This window comes from Nasonia vitripennis, chromosome 4, assembly GCF_009193385.2.
Source record: "Nasonia vitripennis strain AsymCx chromosome 4, Nvit_psr_1.1, whole genome shotgun sequence".
In the NCBI taxonomy this organism is placed as follows: Eukaryota; Metazoa; Arthropoda; class Insecta; order Hymenoptera; family Pteromalidae; genus Nasonia; species Nasonia vitripennis.
Window position 1 is genome coordinate 5,598,736 of NC_045760.1, and position 22,137 is coordinate 5,620,872.

At 50.6% G+C, this 22,137-nt stretch overlaps 2 protein-coding genes across 6 annotated transcripts; both read left to right on the top strand.

Annotated features, from left to right (window-relative positions):
- The first annotated feature begins 945 nt into the window (after positions 1-945).
- Positions 946-4,431, top strand: Dcst1 (DC-STAMP domain containing 1). The gene is made up of 6 exons (NM_001129800.1): positions 946-1,341; positions 1,532-1,747; positions 1,831-2,135; positions 2,208-2,395; positions 2,456-2,982; positions 3,769-4,431. Exons 1-6 carry the CDS (start codon positions 946-948, stop codon positions 4,429-4,431), a joined length of 2,295 nt encoding a protein of 764 aa, NP_001123272.1.
- A 3,995-nt stretch (positions 4,432-8,426) lies between these two features.
- Ptc (patched) lies at positions 8,427-22,097 on the top strand. 5 transcript variants are annotated; one of them, XM_008207197.2, is made up of 11 exons: positions 8,427-9,699; positions 12,491-12,683; positions 15,285-15,474; positions 15,566-15,635; positions 15,712-15,806; positions 15,920-16,139; positions 17,091-17,504; positions 17,584-19,326; positions 19,411-19,902; positions 20,001-20,124; positions 20,249-22,097. In XM_008207197.2, the coding sequence occupies exons 1-11, from the start codon at positions 9,463-9,465 to the stop codon at positions 20,398-20,400; spliced, it is 3,930 nt and encodes a 1,309-aa protein (XP_008205419.1). In that variant the 5' UTR covers positions 8,427-9,462; the 3' UTR covers positions 20,401-22,097. The 5 variants fall into 5 exon arrangements, with proteins under 5 accessions (XP_008205419.1, XP_008205420.1, XP_016840300.1 ...); XM_008207198.2 differs by having other exon boundaries at positions 20,252-22,097; XM_016984811.2 differs by having other exon boundaries at positions 8,428-9,699; positions 20,246-22,097.
- Positions 22,098-22,137: the final 40 nt, after the last annotated feature.

The following is a 22,137-nucleotide window of genomic DNA, read 5'->3' on the forward strand; positions in this document are numbered from 1 at the left end:
TCGCAAATTATAGCTCGTTAACTTTCAAAGCTAACCGATCTTATTTACATTCGTAACAGGTGTCCTTCCCGACGCTCTGGTGACCAACTGCGAGAAGTGCAGCGAGAAGCAGAAGGCTGGCGCCGACAAAGTCATCACTTTCATTGCTAAGAACAAGCCCGATATCTGGGAACAGGTGTTGGCCAAGTACGACAAGGACAACGTCTACAGGACCAAGTACGCCGACGAGGCCAGGAAACGCGGAATCCCCGTCTAGACACACTATACCCCGCGCTGTGAACGATATTATACGTGAAAAGCCTCCATCTCCTTTTCTTCGATAGAGCACTCAATTATACTATAATCTATCCAGCTGCTTTATAGCATGTTTACTTATTGAATTAAATGTAAAAACATGATATTCTCCCGCGCTTCTCGTTAAGTGTCTTGTACTTTTTGTTACCGTGTGAAAATAATAGCTGTTAAAAAAAAAAAAATAATAATAAAAAAAACATCATCAAAGATTTATGATGGCATTTTTTACTGTAAATATTCCCGCGTTATATCGACGGTTGTAAAAAAAAGCTGGTCGTGATGCAACGGTCGGCGATATAATGTGTCGGATCGATGTATGAAAAAGTTTCGTTCGATGCTAATTACGCCTTCGATATGAAGTGCACGATGATGCAACCGCAAAATAAATAATCTTCGAGCGCGCTTGTGAATCGGTGAAAAAGGTTTTTGGAATAGTCCTTTAAAAGCGCTTTAACTTTATACTGTCGCTTTGCATACGGATGAGCCGTAAGCGCTGTATTTTACAAGAGTAAACTTTTTCAATACGTCAATACGAAGAATAAATGTTTATGGAGACAGACGAATACGAATCGTGAATATGATCGCCGATTGTTTTTTCACGCCAGTACACGAAACCCGGATAAACCAGAATCGAAACAGTCCTCTATAGACATGGCATCGTTATCGCGATCGATACTCGCATTATTCAACAGGTTCAAAAAAATCCTACAAGAAACTCGCGTCTACGCGAGCAAGTTCAAAAACAAGCTCAAAAACAAGTCCACGAGCGAATCCGAGCCGAAGAGCAAACGTCTGCTCGAGCGGTACGAGGAGAAGCTAGTGAAGTACTACCTGAAAAAATTCCCTACCCTATTCCACATCTGCTATGACCCCGTCGGTACACACCGCAAAGCGCGAACGGCCTTTGGATTCCTCCTGGGCTCGGTTTTGGGACTTTTCCTCTACACCTTTATCATCAAGGATCTGCAATTAAACCCGTACACCAGCCTAATCTGCGGGACCGCGTTCACCGCCGGACTGTCCCTCGGATGCGCATTGTCTCTTCACGTAAGGTCGTTAGTCGTAATAACCTCAATTCGTATAACCCCGCTTTTGTTTATTCTTCATTCTTTTTGCGCGAAATCGTAATGCTACACATAATGCGCGCAATATAATGCCCATGTACGTTCGGCTGAATTGCTCTTTGTCCTGTTGCCGGTACAATAATCAAGCGACAAAAAAAAAATCGTTATCGCAGTTCCGATGCGTCTGTCTGCTGACTATTCCGGGCTTCTTCGGCCGAGCCGGTCGCAGCGTTCTGAAGGCCCTGGTGCTCGGCTACATAATCGCAGGACCGGTCTTCAACCTGACCTACAACGCCAAAGAGGTCATGCGCAGTTTTGCCTGCAGCGGCCAGCTCACCTTCAACCTGACCAAGACCAAGTACGACCTGATGTTCAGGCCGTTCCACCAGGTGCGCACTATAGTTGACAGGAAAAAAAAAATGGACGATTAGTTTTTGATAATGTATATAGAGTATAATATAGCACATCGCAGGCCGTGACGAACATGCAAGAGAGCGCGGGCGAGATAAAGCGAACGCTGTCGTCGGTGGGCGAGATGATCGAGCCGATCTCCCGGGAAATCGAGGACGAGGACGAGCTCGAGAAGCTCGAGGAGGAGAACGATCGGCTGGACGAGCTCCAGGGGGAGAGCGACAGACGCAGCCAGGAGATCCGAGATAAGGCGGACAAAGAGATCGAGCAAGCCGAGACCGAGGCCGAGTACTACGAAGCCAAGTATCGCGAGAAAATCACGGCCCGCTGCGAGCAGCAGCTCAGCCACGGCTCCGAGAGATGCAGGTGCCGAGATTAGCCGCTTCTATTACATTCTCTCGCGACGGCGAAAATTCACTCGGCGCACATCGCACACAGAGAGTCGTTCGGCAAGGCGTACGACCAGTGCTACGAGACGGTCACCTGGATCGCCGCCTGGATGCTGTGCTGGCCCATGAAGCTCACCTTCGTGTGCAACCTGGTGCAGGCACTCGGCGGCAGGAAGATCTGCAATCCCGACGGGAAGATCGACGTCGGGATCGGCGAAGGATACGCCAGCCTTTTAGGTACGCTATTTTTCTTCCCTGCGCGCAATAACGCTTAACGGGACGTTAACTACACGCCAGAAACGCGGGACAAGCTGAACGAGAGCCTGAAGGACGTCAAGGTCAACGTGAAAATGAGCCCGAAGCAAGTGATGGTCGGTGTGAGCGACGCTGCTCGCGTCGCCGCGGGGGTGATGCGCGACTTCGAGGCCCGCAAGCGATTCTTCGACGGCCTCGTGACCTTCATAAAGCGCTGCCTCTCGGTCATCTTCGTAAAGATCCTGCTCGACGCCTCGAGGTACCAGTACAGGTACCTTCGCGACATCGAGCACGACAACGTCTACATGACGGCCTACTTCCGGAAGATCGACGCCAGACGGAAAGCTCGGGGTAGTCTGACGCTGCTGCCGCTGAAGAAGCTCGAGAGGACCAAGCTCATCGATCCTTACGCCTGGGAGCAGAGCAGGACGGAGCGCAGGAACTTGTTCGGGCAGACGGCCAAGCTTCTGCTGGAAGTCATCACCGCCTCGATGTTCGTCATTCTGGACAGACTGCTCTTCGAGATTCTCGACGTCGTAAGGAGTCACGCGCGCCTCGAAATCACCCAAGTATTACTTGTTTTTTTCGCAACGCAGTCCGCCTGTACCAGGCAATTCCTGCGCGAGATCGTTGAAATCCGAAATTACACTCGGCAGCGGAATATTATATTATAGGCTGTGCTGTGAGAGAGCGGGCGCAGTAAAAATTTTTATTAGCTTTCGCAATTTTTCGCCTCGCGCTCGCAACGAGCCGGACCTCGTCGAGATTACCCTCTTCGTGTTTATTAGACAATTATCATCCTCTTCTCGTCTTTCGGTTTCGAATTTTCCTTTCGAAACTCGTTTGCGCGCGCGCGCACGCTTTTACTATAGAGGCGAGTCTGCAGCGTTTTTCTTCTTCTTCCTTTTTTGGCGAATACAGCATATGGACGCCTCGAGAGTGATTTGAATGTTGCAAGTACTTGGGCAAAATTAATTTCGATGCGATTTCGAGCCTGTGTTCGACAAGAAAATACTTGCTTGCTTGTACTTATAGTCCTGAGAGAGAGAGAGAGAGAGAGAGAAACAAGCCGCTATATTGAGGATACACGATTTAATGGGCACTTGTTGATAGCCGAGGCGGATCTCTTGAGAGCACTGCGGGTAAAAAACGTTTGTATTGGGGTATTTTGAAACTTGCGAGTCCCGCCTTTCGTTTATTACACCTCAGCGTTGATGCCTTATTTATCGGCGAATCCTCTTGCTCGCGCCAGCGCGATTCCGCGTAACTCGATCGTTACGGAGCTTATTGCCTATATACAAATATCCCGGTGTAGAGAAACTCGAACATCTCTCGTTGCAAACACCTTCTCCCAGGAAGGTCACCACGACATGTCGCTCGAGATCCTCGGGGCCGGAGTGGTAGCCAAGATGGTCCGCGGATTAGTCAAGGGCTTCAACGTGAAGCGTCGCATCAAGAACTTCGTCACCAACGAAGCCTGTCTTCCTCGAGCGAGTCGTCTTCCCGGTTCCATCCTCTTCCGCATCTACGGCAGTTACCTGGCTGTCTGGCTGATGCTCCTCTGCCAGGCTTACAGCCAACGTCTCCGTCGCTCCATCTCAGCCTTCTTCTACCGCAAACGCGAGAAGCGCCGCGTGCTCTACCTCTACAACGAGACGCTGCGCCGTCGCCTAGGCTTCCTGCGATTCGCGCGAGCTCGAGTGGCTAAACTCGCTCGGGCGCACCAGCTCGAGCCCGAGTCCAGGCCTTTCCTCACGGCCAGGCTCAGGTGGCCCAAGTACTTCTCATGGCTGCAGAGGTTCGCCTGCTCCAGGCGCCGATGCGTCGTCTGCGGGGAAACCGAGCCCAGAAGTGGTCCGGAACACAGGCTGTGCCAGACGCCGGAGTGCTTCGCCGTCTACTGCGAGGAGTGCTGGACCGACGTAGGACAGGTCTGTCTCGCTTGCGATCGGCTGCAGGACAGCTCCGCAGCCGAGGAAACGGCCGTCGAGACCGAGTACGACGAGGACGACGACTGATGGATCTCGTTACGCGTTATATGGGATCACTCTGTAATCAAGCTCGTTAGCGCACGCGAATCGCTAACGATCCGGGCTATAAAGCTGCGCTCGGGAGGTACGTCGCTCACGAGTTTTCGAGCACAACGCAACATGAAGAGCACGAGTAGCTGGCTCGGGGCGAGCTGCCTCCTATTCCTCCTCGGCCTGGCCATCGGCGAGGAGCACAAGTACACCACCAAGTACGACGACGTCGATATCGAGTCGGTGATCGGCAACGAGAGACTTCTCAACAGCTACGTCGGCTGTCTGCTCGACAGGAAGCCGTGTTCTCCGGATGCCGCCGAGCTGAAAAGTACGTACACATTTTATTAATCGTCGGATGTGACTCTGTTGATTAAAATTACACGAATCGACGCTCTCCGCGCAGCGAGAGGAGATACACGTATATACCGAGAAGAGAGCATTATACGAATAACGATCTCGGAAGAGAGAAAGAAAAAAAAGGTATTCCGAGTATTCCTAAAAGCGCGCGCGATCAATCCTAGAACGACGTCCTGTAACTGTTTTCTAATTGCTTGCGTGGAGAACACCCAGAAACATCGTTGGGAAGAAGAGATAAAAAAAAGAATACCGCGCGCGGCAATTAGATCGGTATATACGAAAAATCGCCGGAAGCGCTCGTCAATTTATTCCGCAAATTAAGCGAAAATGGATCGTTATACTACCTAACAATCGTAGAATAAAATGCACGGCTCGATCGAATCTCCTCATACCTATATAATACTTTCTTGGCAGCGCGTGTCACTACCGATTGCGCAACTCCGTATAATAATAACGAGCCTTGATCATTGCAGTGAATCTACCGGACGCCTTGGCGACCGACTGCTCGAGCTGTAGCGAAGCGCAGAAGCGCATCTCGGACCGACTGAGTCACCACCTGATCGATAATCGGCCCGACGATTGGGACCTGCTCGAGCAGAAGTACGATCCGACCGGCGACTATCGGGCGCGTTATCTTCACTCCCAGGAGATGGACAGACTCGCCGAGGAAGATGGCAAGGCCAGTACCGAGAACAGCGAGTCCTCGATGTCGTTCTCTCGCGAAGACGGCAACAAGGACGAGTAGAGTATGCGCTCCTTGGAATCTGCAACCGGACACTCCAGTATCGTAGCAGTAGCGTTAAAGTAGATTTCTGCACGCGCCGCGTTATCAGTGCTGTAAAGAGAAGGATATGAAAAATAAAGAATCAAAAGGTTTACAAACGCGCACTTTTCGGCGCTTCCACACAGCGCGCACGTGTGCCTTGTATCGTAGGTAAAGGAACAAAAGAAGAGAGCGAGTGAGATGTGGGCTTGGCTTGGCTGATGGGGGAACGAGCATCGCGGCGACTTGGGTGGTCCCCGGCTGTTTATGGGCCAGCAGCAACAGCAGCGCGCGGATATCCATATACCTCTTTTCTCTCTTTCTCTCTCTCTCTCTCTCTCTCTCTCTCTCTCTCTCTCTGCTGCTCGGAACTCGACCTGGGTGGTCCGGCCCTCTCGCACGCGTGTATGGGTGTGTTGTGTTGTGTGTGCGCAAGCTATATCGATCGTTTACGGGCCTCTAGTCGTTTATTAGAAAAGTTGACTAATGAGAATTCGCGAAGACCACCCGCGCCCTCGTAAAGCTTTCAGCGCGGGTGTAGTGTATATACGTACAAATAGATAGGGAAGCGCCATCCTCGTCAAAATGCAAAACGCTCTCGCTCTCTCCCCGTGTGTATGTTTGTGTGTGTGTGTGTATAGGCGCCGTGTAGCAGAAGCAGCGAGAGAGAGAGAGAGAGAGAGAAAGAGAGACCACCCAAGCCGCGAGGCGAATAGAGATTCGCGCGACCACCCAGATCGCGCGAGAGAGAGAGAGAGAGAGCGGACGACACGCCGGCTCTCGAGCAATCAATAATTGCAGGACAACGCTCTCCTCTCCTCGGATTAATTTGAAAAGAGCGCAAGTGCCCGTGTGTGTGTGTGTGTGTGTGTGCTGCTCTGCTGCCCCTCTCTCGTTCTGCTCTGCGGACACGAGTAGCTGCGGCGACTTGGGTGGGCCCGGCTTAGCTCGACGTGGGTGGCCTGCTCCGCTGCCGCTGCGCTGCACTGTTTTCATATTGAGCGAAAGGGAGAGAGAGAGAGAGAGGGAGAGAAGAAATCGGCGATGCGACAATAGGTAGTCAGCTCTTGAACGGTAGCCCGCGCGCGCGTGATGCTCAATCGAGCAAGTTTAGTTCGCTCCGCTTGCGCGCGAGTCTCCGCACACTGTATACACTGCAATGCTCTACGCGATGTGTTCGCAGGTAAAGTCGAAATCAGATACGCGACGATGAAATTGCATATAGGATGATCGACGGCGACTACTCGCTTACGCAAGACACGAAGAGAGATAGAGAGAGAGAGAGAGAGAGAGAACGACCGACCACCCAAAGAGCGAGCGCGCGCGCTCTCTCTCTCTCTCTCCCTCTGTCTTTCTGAAAACGCTCCGCAGCAGTCCATTTTCTCTCTTACCGCTGCTGCTGTCAATCTCTCACGCAGAGAAGGTATATAAACTGCCCAACAGCGGCAATATACAGCCGCGCCGCGCGCGTTCTTTCTATTTTCACGCGTGAAATCGTCCGACGACGACGACACGCCGAGAGAGAAAGAGCGCCCATCGTCTTGGGTGGTCTCTCTCCTTTCCTCGGTAAACTCGGCTCTCCCGCTTCCCCCTTCCCTCCCACTGCTGCTGCCAACGAGAGGAGCCGCACCTCGCGGCAAGAGAGAGAGAGCCTTATCAAGCCTGTCTCCCAGTACACATGCACGCAGGCGATCCTCGTCCGGAAAAGCTTGGAATTCGCCGCTCGACCGTTTTCTACCTACCTACTCTCAAGACAACATGCAACGAGAGAGAGAGAGAGAGAGAGAGAGAGAGAGAGAGAGAGAGAGAGAGAGAGAGAGAGAGAGAACAAGCTCCGAGCGTGGGTTGACCTGATCCTCCGAGAGATTCTCTGTTTGCGCATAGGAGCCACCCTTTCTTTTTACATTTTAGCCTAATCGCCGCGCGCGCTTTCCGTTGCCGATGCTCTATGCGCTGCGTAGTTCGGCCCGCCAAAACAAACAAAACCGAAGAATCTCAAAGGAATGCCTTTTCCCGAAAAATTATACGCCTAGTGAGCGTGCGAGTTCTTCTCTCTCTATGCTAAACAAGATTGATCGTTCCCTTTGCGGCGCTGCAGGTTTTCCCTGAACGCCGAGGCGTGTAAATATTTTTCACCTTCCGCGCAATACCTACACTATGCAGCACAGCAGCCCTCTTTGTGCTCCTTTATGGGAAGCTTTATATTCGGAGAATCCGAGGGATCTCCTTTGAAGAAGCTGCGACTCGCGCTCAACTTTCGAGCTCTCCTTCAGCTCGAAAAGGAGAGAGCTTTGATTATACAGCAATCAACGTCCATTCGAGAAAGAGAGAGAGAGAGAGAGAGAGAGAAGAGACCGCAGCTTTGTGTTTGCGATAATTAACGTGCGGTATACTGTACACACACGTACAGACAAAGTGTATTTAAGTGACGTACCGCACGCTGTTCTCGAATTGTCACGCGTGCTGCTGCAGTCTCGCTGAACGAAAATTGCCCGGATTTAATTACCCGGACTATTTTCCCTCTCGTAAAAGCGGCGCATCGCGCTGTGTATACACGCGAGTAAACATTGGTCTTGTGTGTGCCGCGGAGAGAAAGAGAGAGAGAGAGAGAGAGAGAGAGAGAGAGAGAGAGAGAGAGAGAGAGAGAGAGAGAGAAAACGCCGCATCGGGGGCAATTATCGGTAATTGCAATTGTAAACATGTAATACACAGCAGAAAAGCAGCATTTACCTTATTTTCTTGAGCTCTCTTTCTCTCCCTCCCGCTCGCGGGGGGAGCGTATAATATGCAGAAAGAGCCGCAGGTAGTTAAAGGGAGGAAGAGGAGAAAGAGAGATGGGGGGGGGGGGAGAGCGAGATTTATTGCTCGAAAATTTCGTGAAATAAAAGACAGTCGTCAGAGCACAACCTACCTCCTTCCTGCAGGGCTCTCTCGCATGGCGTGTAATTACTCGGCGCCATAAGAGTATAGTTTTCATTGAACCTGCGCCGCTCGCTCGTGCCATTTTCCTCGGATCCGAGTGAAAACGCCGCTGCAGCTGTTAACCGGATGATCCAGGTTAATTGGCGCGCGCGCGTTCCGAAGAGTTGAAGAAGAAGAAAAAAGAAGAAAATTGGTCCCGCTTATCTGCATGGCGTCTTTGTTTTCTCTCGGTCTCGCTCTCTCTCTCTCTTCCTTCCTCGAGCTGCTGCTGCTGCTGCTGCTGCTGCTGCATGGCCCGTGTTTTCGGGGCCCCGGTGGTATACGTGAGCGGGGCGCGCGGGGTCAGGGGAGAGGAGATCGCGCGTGTGGTCCTCCGTCGGGCCCTCGTATCCTAGCAACGCGCGCGCGACGCCGACAGTGCTGTATCCACGGGTAGCCCCGAGAAGAAGAATCCGTGGGCCCGTCGGGCTCGAGGGTGTACTGAACCGGGCTCGCGAGAGGAGCCGGCACTGTCGGAGCGGCGCTGCTGCCGCCGCGAACTATAGGCAGTGTACAGTGCGCGGTGGTGGGGGAAGAGCAGCAGCACCGCGGCGGCCCGCGGCACTGGTGGACTCGCGAGCCGCCGAGGCATTCTGGCATTCTCTCATCACTCAGTGCAGAGCCGAACTGCAAGCAGTGCGCAACGCGCGCACCGGAGCGTTCATCTTACTTCTTCTTCTCTTCTCTTCTCCTGGTGAAGGGAGCAGAGGACAACACTCTATACTCTGGGATTTATCCGTCACGTGCGTGCGCGTATGTAATTCACAACAGCGTACGAGCAGTATTTAGTACATCGCAGAGGGAGAGCGAGAGAAGGTTATAATTCTCTGCAGCTTGAGTGCGTGTGTGCGGTTGTATGGTATATTGTATACCTGGTATACTGGTGGCGGCAGTGACAAGTCCGCTTGGTTAAAAGTCCCCGCCGGGCCAATGCACGAGGAATCATGGTCGCTGCGTCCGGCCCTACAGGGATCCTAGCGGGACGCCCCTCCGCCTCTCCGACCACCGAGTGCCTGGAGGTGAACGTTGCCAGCACCAGCAGCAGCAACAAGAAGCATCAGCAGAAGCAGGAAACTAGGACTAAGAAGAACGGAAATGGCCCGAAGCACAGGCACGAGACCGACCTGTACATCAGGCCCAGCTGGACCGACGCCGCGCTCGCTCTCGATCAGATCGAGAAGGTACGTTTAACCTCTTTCTCTATACCGCATAGTTATGCGCCGTCGTCATCTCGCTTCTCTCCCCCAGGCCTGTTAAAACTCGTGTGTAGAACGCGAGAGCCATTGAAATCTCCTCTCGCGATCGATAAGACCCATCCTGCCAAGCGTCGCTGTCACCGTACGTGCACGGGGGTACCTGCAGCGTATTATACAGCTGCATCTGCCTCACGCGCGCATATACATATATATATACGCACTTACACAGAGACACACGTGCTCTCTTCTCGCGGCGCTGCTGCTGCTGCTGCTACCGCCACCGCCGCTGCAGCGACGCAACGAGAAAGATTAAAGGGCGCCGACGACGTGTGCGAGCAGCGAGAGAGGCTTTCCTAGCTAATAATAAATACCCCCGGCCATGAGCTGCCTCCGCTGCCTGCTCGAGTGGAGAGAAAGTCGTGAGAGAGCGCTTATGAAACGCCGCGCGGCACAGTGTGTTTTTACGGCGCACACAGCAGCAGCTACACAGTGTCAAAGGAGAGCTGCGCAAGAAAGCTCCGAGGAAAATTGCCATTTACGAACAGGTCTCTCTCTCTCTCTCTCTCTCTCTCTCCCTCGCACTGTGTACATTGTGTTCGCGCGGCGGGGGAGGGTCGCGCGCGCTCGGCGGTAGCCCGTGGAAAATGCCTGGAAAAAGCCGCGGGACGCTCTTTTCATGCGGATCCCGGGATGAACACGCCCAGCGCCATAGTTCAAAAGTCTCGGGACTTTTTATCTCTCTCTCTCGCTCTCGCTCTCCCGACTGGAGCGTTGTACCTACCTGCGCTCACCTCACCTCTCTCTCCTCTCCTCCTCTCTGTGGGCTCTTTTTCTTCTCTCTCTCTCTCTCGGATGCTGCTGCTGCTGCGGCGAACGTTTGGCAGACGATTGCGCGCCGATTCGCGACTTTTCGCGTGGGAATGTCGCGTGTGCGGAGCTGAGGACGTGCGCGATGATGGATATAACGAGAGCATCAATTGCTCACTTCCGTCTCGCTCGATTGGCCGATGATGCCCGAAAGAGAGTCTCTTGAAAAGTCGCGCAGCATCTTCTTTTTTTCACCGATGATGATGATGATGATGATGATGATGATGATGATGGTGGTGGTGGCGCGCTCGCCCAGGGTCGTAATGCCACGACGTAAAAGGAAAAAGGTCCCCATACACGGAGCAATGCAGTCACGCTAGTATACTTGTGTATAGGTACAGTAACACTGTCGGCGATACATCTTTTTGGGATATAACTGGATGCCGTTGCTTCTTCTTCTTCTTTTCTTCGAATAAATATTTTCCTGGCATTGTCCGAGAAAAGCTATTCAAAACGAGAGAGAGAGAGAGAAAGATTTCCGAGACTCAATTGACGAGAGTTAAATGTTGCGCGAATTCACGATGCGTTTATGGGTTTACACGGTAGCGATGAGGGGTGCTGCGTGATCATGTGTGAAAGAAATTTTATGACTTGGAGAATTTAGTTTGTTGATGAACTATTGATTTATTGGCAACAGATACAGAGCGTGTTTTATATTATTTCCAAAAATCGTTAACAAAATAATTCAACAAGCGATAAATTGTCTTGATGGATTTTAATTATTTTTCAACGACATTTCTCGGATAAAATGTCAATGCGCGTTCACTCCATCAAGAAATACGCATATTAATTTAAGTAAATACTTTCCCGAGAGATTCGACTTAATAATGTTTAATTAATGTTCATCCAGTCAATGATCCGCTAATTGAAATGATCATGAATGGAAGGATAACATTGCTGTTACATACATTTTAACGGGATCTATCTTACCGACGCACACCCGTTATCGAATCGCGATTTTGCGGTAAATCTGCACTCACTATAGTTTCAATTAATATGTCAGTCCAAGTTGTGTATACATCAAGCCATAAACGTTTCACCTCAAACGCGCCACGGCAATACCGATCGAAAAAGAAAAAATTAAACTCAACCTTCCCACAATAAGCCAGCTCGTATTGATAAACTGAAACGTAAAAATACACCGCATAAAAGCAACCGGCGCCAACCGCGCTCCCTCCTGCACACACGTCCGCGTATACAAACATCAGAACGCGAAAGCATTTAAAAACTGTAACAGACTCTCTGTTTATCGCCTGTGCTTGAAAAAGGCTATCAATCAATAAAGATAACCCAAGATCCAAAACAAACCGCCAACTGTGTATAGTACACCCGGTCAATTCACTTTTACACACTCGCCGAGCGATGCGCAAAAAAAGTCAACAATCCCCTTCTTTAGATCAGCTCTCCAGCAGCGAATGGATGTAAACCAAGTCGTCGGTTTAATTTGCGGTAAAATCGTGTGCATCGCGCAGTATATAGAGAACCTTCTGGTCAGCAGCAGAAGCGTCAAGAAAGGAAGAGTAGTAGGGGGTGGCGGGAGAGAGAGAGAGAGAGCGGCGCGTAAGACGGAAGGACGGCTGCGGGGCATGTGGGCCAGAGTGAGAGAGCGAGAGAGAGAATACGCGTGTGTGTGTGTGTGTGTGTGTGTGTGCGTACGGGACTAGTCCTCAGCATCGGCAACATGCGGTCGTCTAAGGTTACTCGCGAGCGCGCCAAGTTAATTGAGTGGAAAAGCTTGGGCATCCGATACTCGCCCTCGCACGCGCTAATCGACGTCGCTGCCTATGCGCGTAAGTTCCCTCCTGTACACACACACACACACGCACACGCACACACATATGCATATATATATTGTACAATAATAAATGACAATGACGATAATACAAGCTGTTGATTTGTTGTTGAACAGGGCAAGGCCGATGGACAGAAGTGGGCGGTGTGGGTCAGAGCGCGCCTGCAGGACCAGCTGTGCCAATTAGGCTACTTCCTCTACAGGAACGCGGGCAAGGTCCTCTTCGTGGCGATCTGCGTGCTGGCGGCCATCAGCTTGGGCTTGAGGGCCGTGCAATTCCACACCAAGGTCGACCAACTATGGATTCAGGGTGAGTTTTATTTTCTACGAATCTTCCATATTCTGCTACCCCCGAACGGCGTCCAACAGTGGACCCTCCTATATAGGGTAACATACTCTCCGGAAATCCGGCGATGCGGGCTGTGCATCCTCTCCTGGAGCTTCTCTCTCTCTCCAACAACACTGTATACATACACACGGGAGAGTATAGAGTACGGAGAGAAATGCAGCGGACGAGAGAGAGAGAGAGAGCCGGCCGACTGCTTACATCTTCATTAGGCCTCCGTGGCCGCGCGCGCGAGCTGCAGCCGGAGAGAGAGAGAGATGCTGCCGAGAGAGATAGCGAACGAGGCGGAGAAAGAGAATAAAAGGAAAGAAAGAGAGCGAGGGGAGACCGCTCGCGCGCGCGCGCGCGCGCGCTCAGAAAAGCGTCCTCGTCCAAAGACCCACCGGGAATCTGTTGTTGTTGCTGCCGCTGCTGGCTGCTGCTGCTGCTGCGCTGCACCGACGGACGTATGGACGGACGATCGGCCGCCGCGCGCCTTCTCTCGCTCTCGCGCAGTGGCTCTCAGCCGCCCTCTGCGCACCGATGAAATTTTATACGAGCTCGTAACGCTACACCGTTTCCCGCTGCGGAACCCACGTGCAAAAATCGCGCGCACCCATCGGAGGAAGAGAGAGTCGGGGATACTGATAAGACCCACTGTCGGGAGTTTTTCGAGCATCCAATTTGGAACGCGCGGCGGAGTTTCGGAAAATTCTTTGAAAGCGGATACACGTCGTAATTACTCAATCCAGATGTAATTAGCGGACGAAATCCTCCGGCCAATTAAAATGCTTGGCTAGTCCGCGGAAAAGCAGCGAGCTCCGATTAATTAGCCGTAAAGGCTGTCCGTTGAGAAAAGCCCGTTAAAACGCCGGCCGCCTAACTTGATTTAGATCGCGACTGTATACGCCAATACACAAGCCGAAGATTCACCCTCGGTTATGTTTGAGCGTCACTGAGATTGGACGGAGAGCTCGGTTCCGGTGAATGGTCGCCGTGGGTGGGCCGCTCGGCTCTCCGTGCGCCAGCGAGGCAGTCGAGCAGCGGTGGGCCTGCGTGCCTGAGTCTCTCTCTCTCTCTCCCTCCTTGTGTTGCTTTCTCTCTCTCTCTCTCGCTCTCTAGCTTGCGCGCTCCCAGTTCGCCGCCGTGGATGATCACAGAACCGTGACACAGTCCGCGGCGGCGGCGGCGGCGGCGATGGAACGCAAACACCGTAAAGCCGCATTGGTGAATGACCGCGAGCGCGCGCGGATCTTGAAAAGTAAAGGAAAAAGAAAACAAAGCCAAAAAATGCGGGTTTCTAATTTTCCGTCGCTCCTTGCGTGCCGCCCGTTGCGCGACGACGACGACTATACACAGCTTGTGTTCCCCTGTACCGAAATAGCCTCGGGAGAGAGAGAGAGAGAGAGAGAGATAGAGAGGGGCAAGGCCGCCGCATCATGCGGCGCTGCTGAAAATTCAAGCGACGGATTCCTGGAAAGACTCGGCCCCTTTCTCGGCGCAGTTTTTCCAACGGAAATGTAAATGCATCGCTCGCTACTGCACACACCCCGTTGTATTTTCACATGCCGCTTCCGCGTGTGCGATCGTCTCTCGCTTCCCTCTTCCAATTACACTCGCTTCCAGGGAAAAGCCGAGAGCGGAGGATGCGCTTCGTGCTAACACCTGCGTCCGCGGCACTGTCGTCGGAAAATTTTGAAAAATAACACGTTAACGGAATCCCTCGCGCGGGCGCAAGCTCTCGCGCGGCGCAGTAGCCGGAAGGGTAGGTATGGCGTGTAAGAAAGAGAGAGAGAGAGAGAGAGAGAGAGCGAGATGCGAAGGCCAGTCGAGAAAAATAATTACAGGGACGTCCCGTCGCTCGGCTCGATAATAAATCAAGAAATTCCTTAGCCCTCGGCTCTCGGCTCATTTTTCGACTTTTTCTCTTTCTCTGAGCTCTCGTGCTCCTTCGGAGCAATCAAGCTCACTTGTAGGCTCTCCGTAGCGAATCCGCGCGCGTTTCCCCGTCTCGGGGGACACGCGCACTCTCATTAGCATGGAGTGACTTTTCCTAACGGAAAGACTATCGGGGACCGCGGAGAGAATAAAAGAGAGGCCGATCGCGAGCCATAAACATCCGGTGGCGGCTGTGTAAGCAAGAGGCATCGGCTCTCTGGCGGCAGAGAAGAAGGAAGCCGGCGCCGCGGACGAGGAGTGACGAGAAGAGCCGAGCGTGTATAGTAGAAGAAGAAGAAGACGAAGAAGAAGAAGAAGAAGAAGAAGAAGAAGAAGAAGAAGAAGAAGAAGAAGAAGAAGAAGAAGAAGAAGAAGAAGAAGAAGAAGCGGACAAGAGGGAGAGGGTTGAGAACCTTCGAGCGATGCCGGCGACTCGGGTGGTCTCAGCTCGGACCGCCGCGGAACGACCAGATACGCCGCGTCTCGAGTTATTTCTTTTTTCCCCCCTCAAGAGAGAGAGAGCGAACGAACGCGCAGCCGGCTAGACTCGTCTCGCTTTTTTCCCTTCATTTCGTATAATATGCACACACACGCACACACATGCGCGAAAGATTGAATTTAACGAGTGCGCTATTTTTCAATTTCCAGAGGGCGGCAGACTCGAGAACGAGCTCAGGTACATCGCAGACACGGTTGGAGAGACCCCGGCCTCGACGCACCAGCTCGTCATCCAGGCGCCCAAGCATCACGGGGCCAATATCCTCCACACGGCCGCGCTCAAGGAACATCTCGCGGTGCTCAGGAATGCCACTCAGGTCACCGTCAGTCTCTTCGACACGTGAGTCCCTTGAGCTTTACTTTTCTTCTTGTATACTTATACTTGTATGAAAAAGCGCAGTGCGTTAACTTGATCACTTGTTTGCGTACAGCTCCTGGACGCTCAAAGACCTGTGCTACAAGCCCAGCATACCGATGTTCGAGAATAGCATGACCGAGAAGGTGAGACCGAGATTCCTAGCGGCTCTTTTTGCCCGCGACAGCCCTGTATGTAACGCTTTTGGCCTTGTTTTTGCAGATTTTCGATAACATCATTCCCTGCGCCATCATCACACCCCTCGATTGCTTCTGGGAAGGCAGCAAAATGCTCGGGGCCCATGTTGCCTATGTACCGTAAGTTCCATTCACGACTTCTTTTCCCCCTCTGATGATTATGCTCGTACCTGGAAGAGACGTTACGAAATTTCTTGCGATCGTGTTTACGAATATATCGACTTTTGTATTAGGAGCCACATATGGAACGAGCCGCTCAAGTGGACGAGCCTGAACCCCACGCTCATGCTCGAGGAGATGAAGAAGCGCTTCGCCCAGTACAGTTTCTCCTACAAGATCCTCGAGGACTACATGAAGCGAGCGGGTATCACTAACGGCTACCTGGACAAGCCCTGTCTGGATCCTCGGGATCCCGAGTGCCCGGAAAGCGCGCCCAACAAGCACAGTCTGCAGGTAAGGAACATGATGATGTTTATGCATAACGTTTCCGTCGCAAGTAGCCGGCTGATATGACCGCTCACGTATGGGGCCGGGGTATGGTAAGCCTGTATAATAAGATGACGCGTAATCCGGTGAATTCAACGTTCCTTTACGAGCGCCTCGATTCGAGCTAATTGTATCTATAACGCGCGCCTTGCACGGGCTAAATGAAAAAAGGACTTGGATTCGTTATGCAACGAGAATAGAGCAGCGGAGAGAGAGAGAGAGGGAGGGAGGAGAATAGTGAGAAAAAAGAGCCGGCTGCTTTGGTTGATGGGCTCGCGTTGTTGCTTGACTTGACTCGACTTCCCACCGTAGGCGGTTAGAGACGGCAGCAGCTAGCTCGTGTATAATCCAGTCGGCCGGGCGAAAGAGCGAGAAGGCAGGCCCCGTGCATCGGAGGAGCCTCGAGAAACACGAGAGAAAGAGAGAGAAGGAGCGAGAAAGACGTTGAATGAAATAAAGAGCCGAGGCTGCGCGAAGCCGGACGCTCCTCCCGCTTCTTCTTCCTCTCTCTCCCTCCGCGCTGCCGCCGACGTCGTCGTATGAGTATGCGAGTCGCGTGGGCCGCGTTCAGCATTAAAATAATAAAATCGAGAGATGTGCGTCATTATTGCGCTACGCCGGTGGTCGGACACGCAGCGGAAGAACGGGAGGGAGACGGAGAGAGAGAGAGAGAGAGAGAGAGAGAGAGAGCGAGCGGGAGGGAGCACACCTTGGGCATACATTAGCTGCAGGAACAGAGAGAGAGAGAGAGAGAGAGAGAGAGAGAGAGAGAGAGAGAGAGAGAGAGAGAGAGAGAGAGCGAGCAGCTCCATTACCGCTACATTCTCATTTCGATGATGAATTCGACCTATAATAATACGACGAGCGAGCCTTAATTGCCGCTGCTATAATACGATGCTTGCTATGTTTGTTGCACAGGTGCCGGACATCGGAGCCGAGCTGACGGGCGGATGCTACGGCTTCGCCGCCAAGTTCATGCACTGGCCCGAGGAGTTGCTCGTCGGTGGCGCCAAGCATAATAAGACCGGTCAGCTGACCCGTGCTGCCGCCCTCCAGACCGTCATCCAGATCATGGGTGAACGCGAGTTCTACGACTACTATGCCAGGGTCGATACCGACAAGGTCAAGTACACTGACTGGACCCAGGAGAAGGCCACGCAGGTCCTCGAGACCTGGCAGCGGGAATTCACCAAGCAGGTCAAGCTGCAGCAAAATACTACCGACTCCCGGCCGTACAATCTCTTTGCCTTCAGTACTACCAGTATGAACGACATCCTCGGAAAGTACAGCGAGCTGTCCTTCGTCAGGATTATCGTTGGCTCTGGCCTCATGGTGAGTCTCGAACTGTAACCATCTTTCGTTGTTTCTTTTCTACTGGGATTTTTTTTCTAACTCGAATTTTTATTTTCAGTTCCTCTACGCAGGAGTGGTGCTGATCCGCTGGAATGACCGAGTCAAGTCCCAGTCGGGTATCGGCATTGCTGGTGTCATGTTGGTTATCGCGTCGCTTGCAGCTGGACTGGGCTTTTGCGCCCTTCTCGGCATTCCCTTCAATGCCACCAGCACTCAAATCGTGCCATTCCTGATCCTTGGTCTCGGAATCCACGACATGTTCCTGCTGACGCACACCTACGCCGAGCTCTCGGTCTATGATTTGCCGAGAAACCAACAGACCGGCGTCGTCCTCAAGCGCGCCGGACTTTCAATTCTTTTGACGGGGCTCTGCAACGTCGTTTCCTTCTTTGCTGCAGCCATCATCCCGATACCGGCGCTGCGCGTCTTTTCCCTGCAAGCAGCTGTCCTGTTACTCTTTAACCTGGGTGCCATGCTGCTCATTTTCCCGGCAATGATTAGTCTCGATCTGCGCCGTCGACGAGCCGGATTGTACGACATTATGTGCTGTGTGCGAGCCAATGACTCTGAGTCCCAAGAGGCCTGCACCCAGGTGCATTCCAGATGCAAACTAGCATCAATCAACAATAACGAGAGCTTTGCTGGAGAAGAAGAGACCCTCACTGGGTTTAGTTCTAACGACTGCTACAGCTTCTCGCCAACCCAACTTGTGGCCAAGCATTACGCCAAGTTCGTAACGCGACCATTCACTAAAGTGATCGGCGTCATGCTGCTCGCTGCTCTGCTTACTGCCAGCACCTGGCAGGCCTTGCGTCTCGATGACGGACTCGACCTCGCGGACCTCGTGCCTCTGAGATCAGATGAGCACGCCTTCCTCTCTGCGCAGACTAAACACTTTGGCTTCTACAACATGTTCGCCATAACGGGCCGAGACTTTGAGTATCCCAACAATCAAAAGCTACTTCTCGATTATCACGAATCATTCATGCGCATTAAGAACGTGATCAAGAATGACGATGGAGGTCTTCCGGAATTCTGGCTTACCATTTTCCGCGACTGGTTGCGAAATCTTCAAGAATCTTTCGACCGCGACTACAAGAACAACTGTCTCAATGCTGAGGGCTGGTTCAGGAATGCTAGCGACGAAGGCATATTAGCTTACAAGCTACTTGCGCAAACTGGACACGTAGACAACCCAATTGACAAGTCCCTTATCACGCAGGTTCGCCTAGTCAATTCGGAAGGTATTATCAATCCCAGAGCGTTCTACAATTATTTGAGCGCTTGGGCCACGAACGACGCTTTTGCGTATGGTGCCTCTCAAGCCAACCTTCGTCCCCAGCCCCGACAGTGGTTCTATGGCGATGACGAAGAACTGAAAATTCCCAAGAGCATGCCAATCACCTACGCCCAGATGCCGTTCTACTTGCACAAGCTCACCGAAACCGCTGATATCACTGAACTTATTACCAGTGTGCGCCAGCTCTGCCGTAAATTCGAAGAGAAAGGTTTGCCCAACTTTCCCTCCGGGATACCCTTCATCTTCTGGGAACAGTATATGGATCTGAGAAGCTGTCTGGGTATCGCCCTCCTGGTTGCACTCATTGCCAGTATAATCGTTGTGGGTATACTCTTGCTGAATGCCTGGGCAGCGATTCTCGTCGGCGCTGTGCTAGCTGGAGTCGTGCTTCAGTTATTGGGGATCATGGGCCTCTGCGGTATCAAGCTAAGCGCGGTACCTGCCGTGCTCTTGGTCGTCAGCGTCGGTATCTCTGTACACTTTACTGTCCACATATGCTTGGTAAGTTGATGCTTGATTGCGTAAACTTGGTAGTCATTTTCTAACGTAAGCTTTATACTAATGTTGGTTTCTTTCAATTTGCAGAGCTTCGTAACGTGCGTAGGCAGTCGGGACCGAAGAGTCCGTCTCGCATTGGAACACATGTACGCGCCAGTCGTTCACGGTGCTCTTACCACCCTCCTGGCCGTTCTCATGTTAGCCTTCTCAGAGTTTGAGTTCATCGTCCGTTACTTCTTTTTGGTGTTGGTTTGCCTGATTGGAGTAGGACTTGTCAACGGCCTGTTCTTTTTCCCGATCCTTCTTTCCCTCATAGGCCCGTCGGCCGAAGTCATACCGAACGAACATCCCGACCGTATATCAACCCCAACGCCACCATCTTCGCCCATTGTACGACGGTCATCGTCCAAGCCACCCGCACCGCCTAGAAGACCACACAAGATTGAGAACGCAAGACTGCATGCCGAGCCGTCCCTCACGACCATTACGGAAGAGCCGAACTCGTGGCACAGCCAGCAGGAGTCCTGCATCATTGTGCAGCCCGAAGTCAAGGTCGAGACCTCAACGTGTGGCAACCAGGTTTGTACAATTTGCTCCCACGAGATTAAGTGATCCCAAGTTTGTTCCCGAATTCAACTAACGAGTGCTTTTCTGCGTTTTTATTTTGCTACTAACAGAACTGCAGTGGATCAGACACAAGTTGCTCTAGTCGGACGTCTCCAGTTCCACCACCGTCACACATCACTACTAAAGTCACTGCCACTCTCACCGCCAAGGTCGAGGTTCACACGCCACTAACCAGTAAGTATCAAGTCGAACGACTAGCAGCTTGAAGCGCAAGTTTTTCATTGATTTTTGTCGTGATTGCTCGATTTATTTTATACAAAAAAATAGTTGTTTTATCAACAATTTAAAACAACTGTTGTAGGTGGAGTCGAGCGCAGTAAGAAATGCCGACACAGTAGCTCCAGCAGCAGGCGAAGCTCGCGTTGCAGTACTTCGGTTAATACGACCGAGTCTTCCGGTTCGAGTTCTGAACCGGATTCTGATACGAACACGAACAGCAAACGCAAGTAAAAGGAAGATTGCGCAGCAAAACGACCGGCAGCTGCTACTTACATATCGCGCAAAGCGGGAACACCCAGAAGGCTGACTAGGTTATAGTTAAAAAAAAAAACATTTTAATGCTTTCTCGAGTAACTTGCGCGTACTTTTACCAACGCATCTTACTTGAACGATACAAACGTTCTTACTTTAGCTGAGAACTTACGACTGAAATAATATAACGGAAATTCGAGTTTTTTAATTGCATCATATATTAATTATTATTATAGTTTATAATATGTTACCTGTACTTACTGTTGGCATTTAAAAATTTCTCTTACGACGGGAGAGAATAATCGATAAGCCGGTTGCAATATTAAATTATGTTACGAGAAAAACTCGAGTTTTCTCCTTCTCTCTATTTTTTTCTTTTTTTTTTTATAACAAATTTTATACACGAACGAAAATGTCTAGTTGATCGACAAAAAGTATTACGTGACTAGGAATAAATTTGTCAATTCAAGATGGTTAAATGATTTCGTGTTCGATAGTCATCTTGGATAGCTAGAAAAATAGCCGGCCAAATCCAAGTTCCTGAATTTTTTAAATCGTGCATGGTCCATAAAGTGGCCAATGTTTGAACGCATTTGACATTGAGGTTGTCTCAATTTTTGTACATAGTTTTTTTATCGCGAATCGCGAAGGAGTGGTGCGAAACTAGTTCAATTTGTTACCAATGGCAGTGTGAGATTTACTTGAAACTCCCAGCTTAACATCTATGGTAGATTCCAAATAAAAAAGATCGATCGATTTTTTAAAAGCGAAGAATCGTCAAGTTCGAGCACCATATTTATTTTTTGCCAACAATAATCAATGTGCAGTGTGTGAGTGAATGATTCCAGAGATACGAATCTTGATCTATTTATTATTTATTTTAGTTCTTTATATAACTATTTTGAATTGTGAGGAAAGTTTTAATTGTGCTACACTGTCGGATGCTTGAATTGCGTTTCTCACAATTCAGGATGCCGTTCTCTAAATACCACGAGTATTTAAAAAAAAATCATCATCCTGTAAAATCTCAGTTTTGCGCTTGGGGCGACTTATTGTAAAAAGTTTGAATTATTTATGTTGTACCCATAAAAATATCTTAGAGTAATGTTGATGGATTATTTAACAAAATGAATATCGGATCAGGTGTGGCCAACCGCGCATTTAGGCACACCTGAGAATGTATAAATATGTAATGTAATATATTCACCTATATAGATAGATATATAATACGCATAGTACGATGTAAAATGTGCATTTTTGTATGACAAACAAATTACTCGTTTCTATTTTAACAAACTCGATTAAAAAAAATTGTAAATCGGATAAGAAAAGTTGATGTAATGTCAAGTCATTTTTGTATACAATCCTTAGTATGTAAGTGCGATATTTAACGAGAAGAAAGTCCTATACGATAAGACTAATCATAGAATCGCTATGATAATGTATATGAAGAAAGCGTTGCGTCGAAATAATAAAATTAGGGGAAAATAGTCAATTATTCCTCAGCCAAGTGCACTCCGCCTAAATTAAGACTAAAAACTATAAATGAAATTCTATATGCGCCAAACGTACGGATCAACTTTTATTCCTAACGCTTATGGCCGTATTTCTCTTTTGTACATAAATAAAATGACGTTGTAATAAATGTAACGTACAATTTATATTAAAACAAAAAACTGTATTTCATTGACTACCGCAAAACCAGGGCGTAATAAT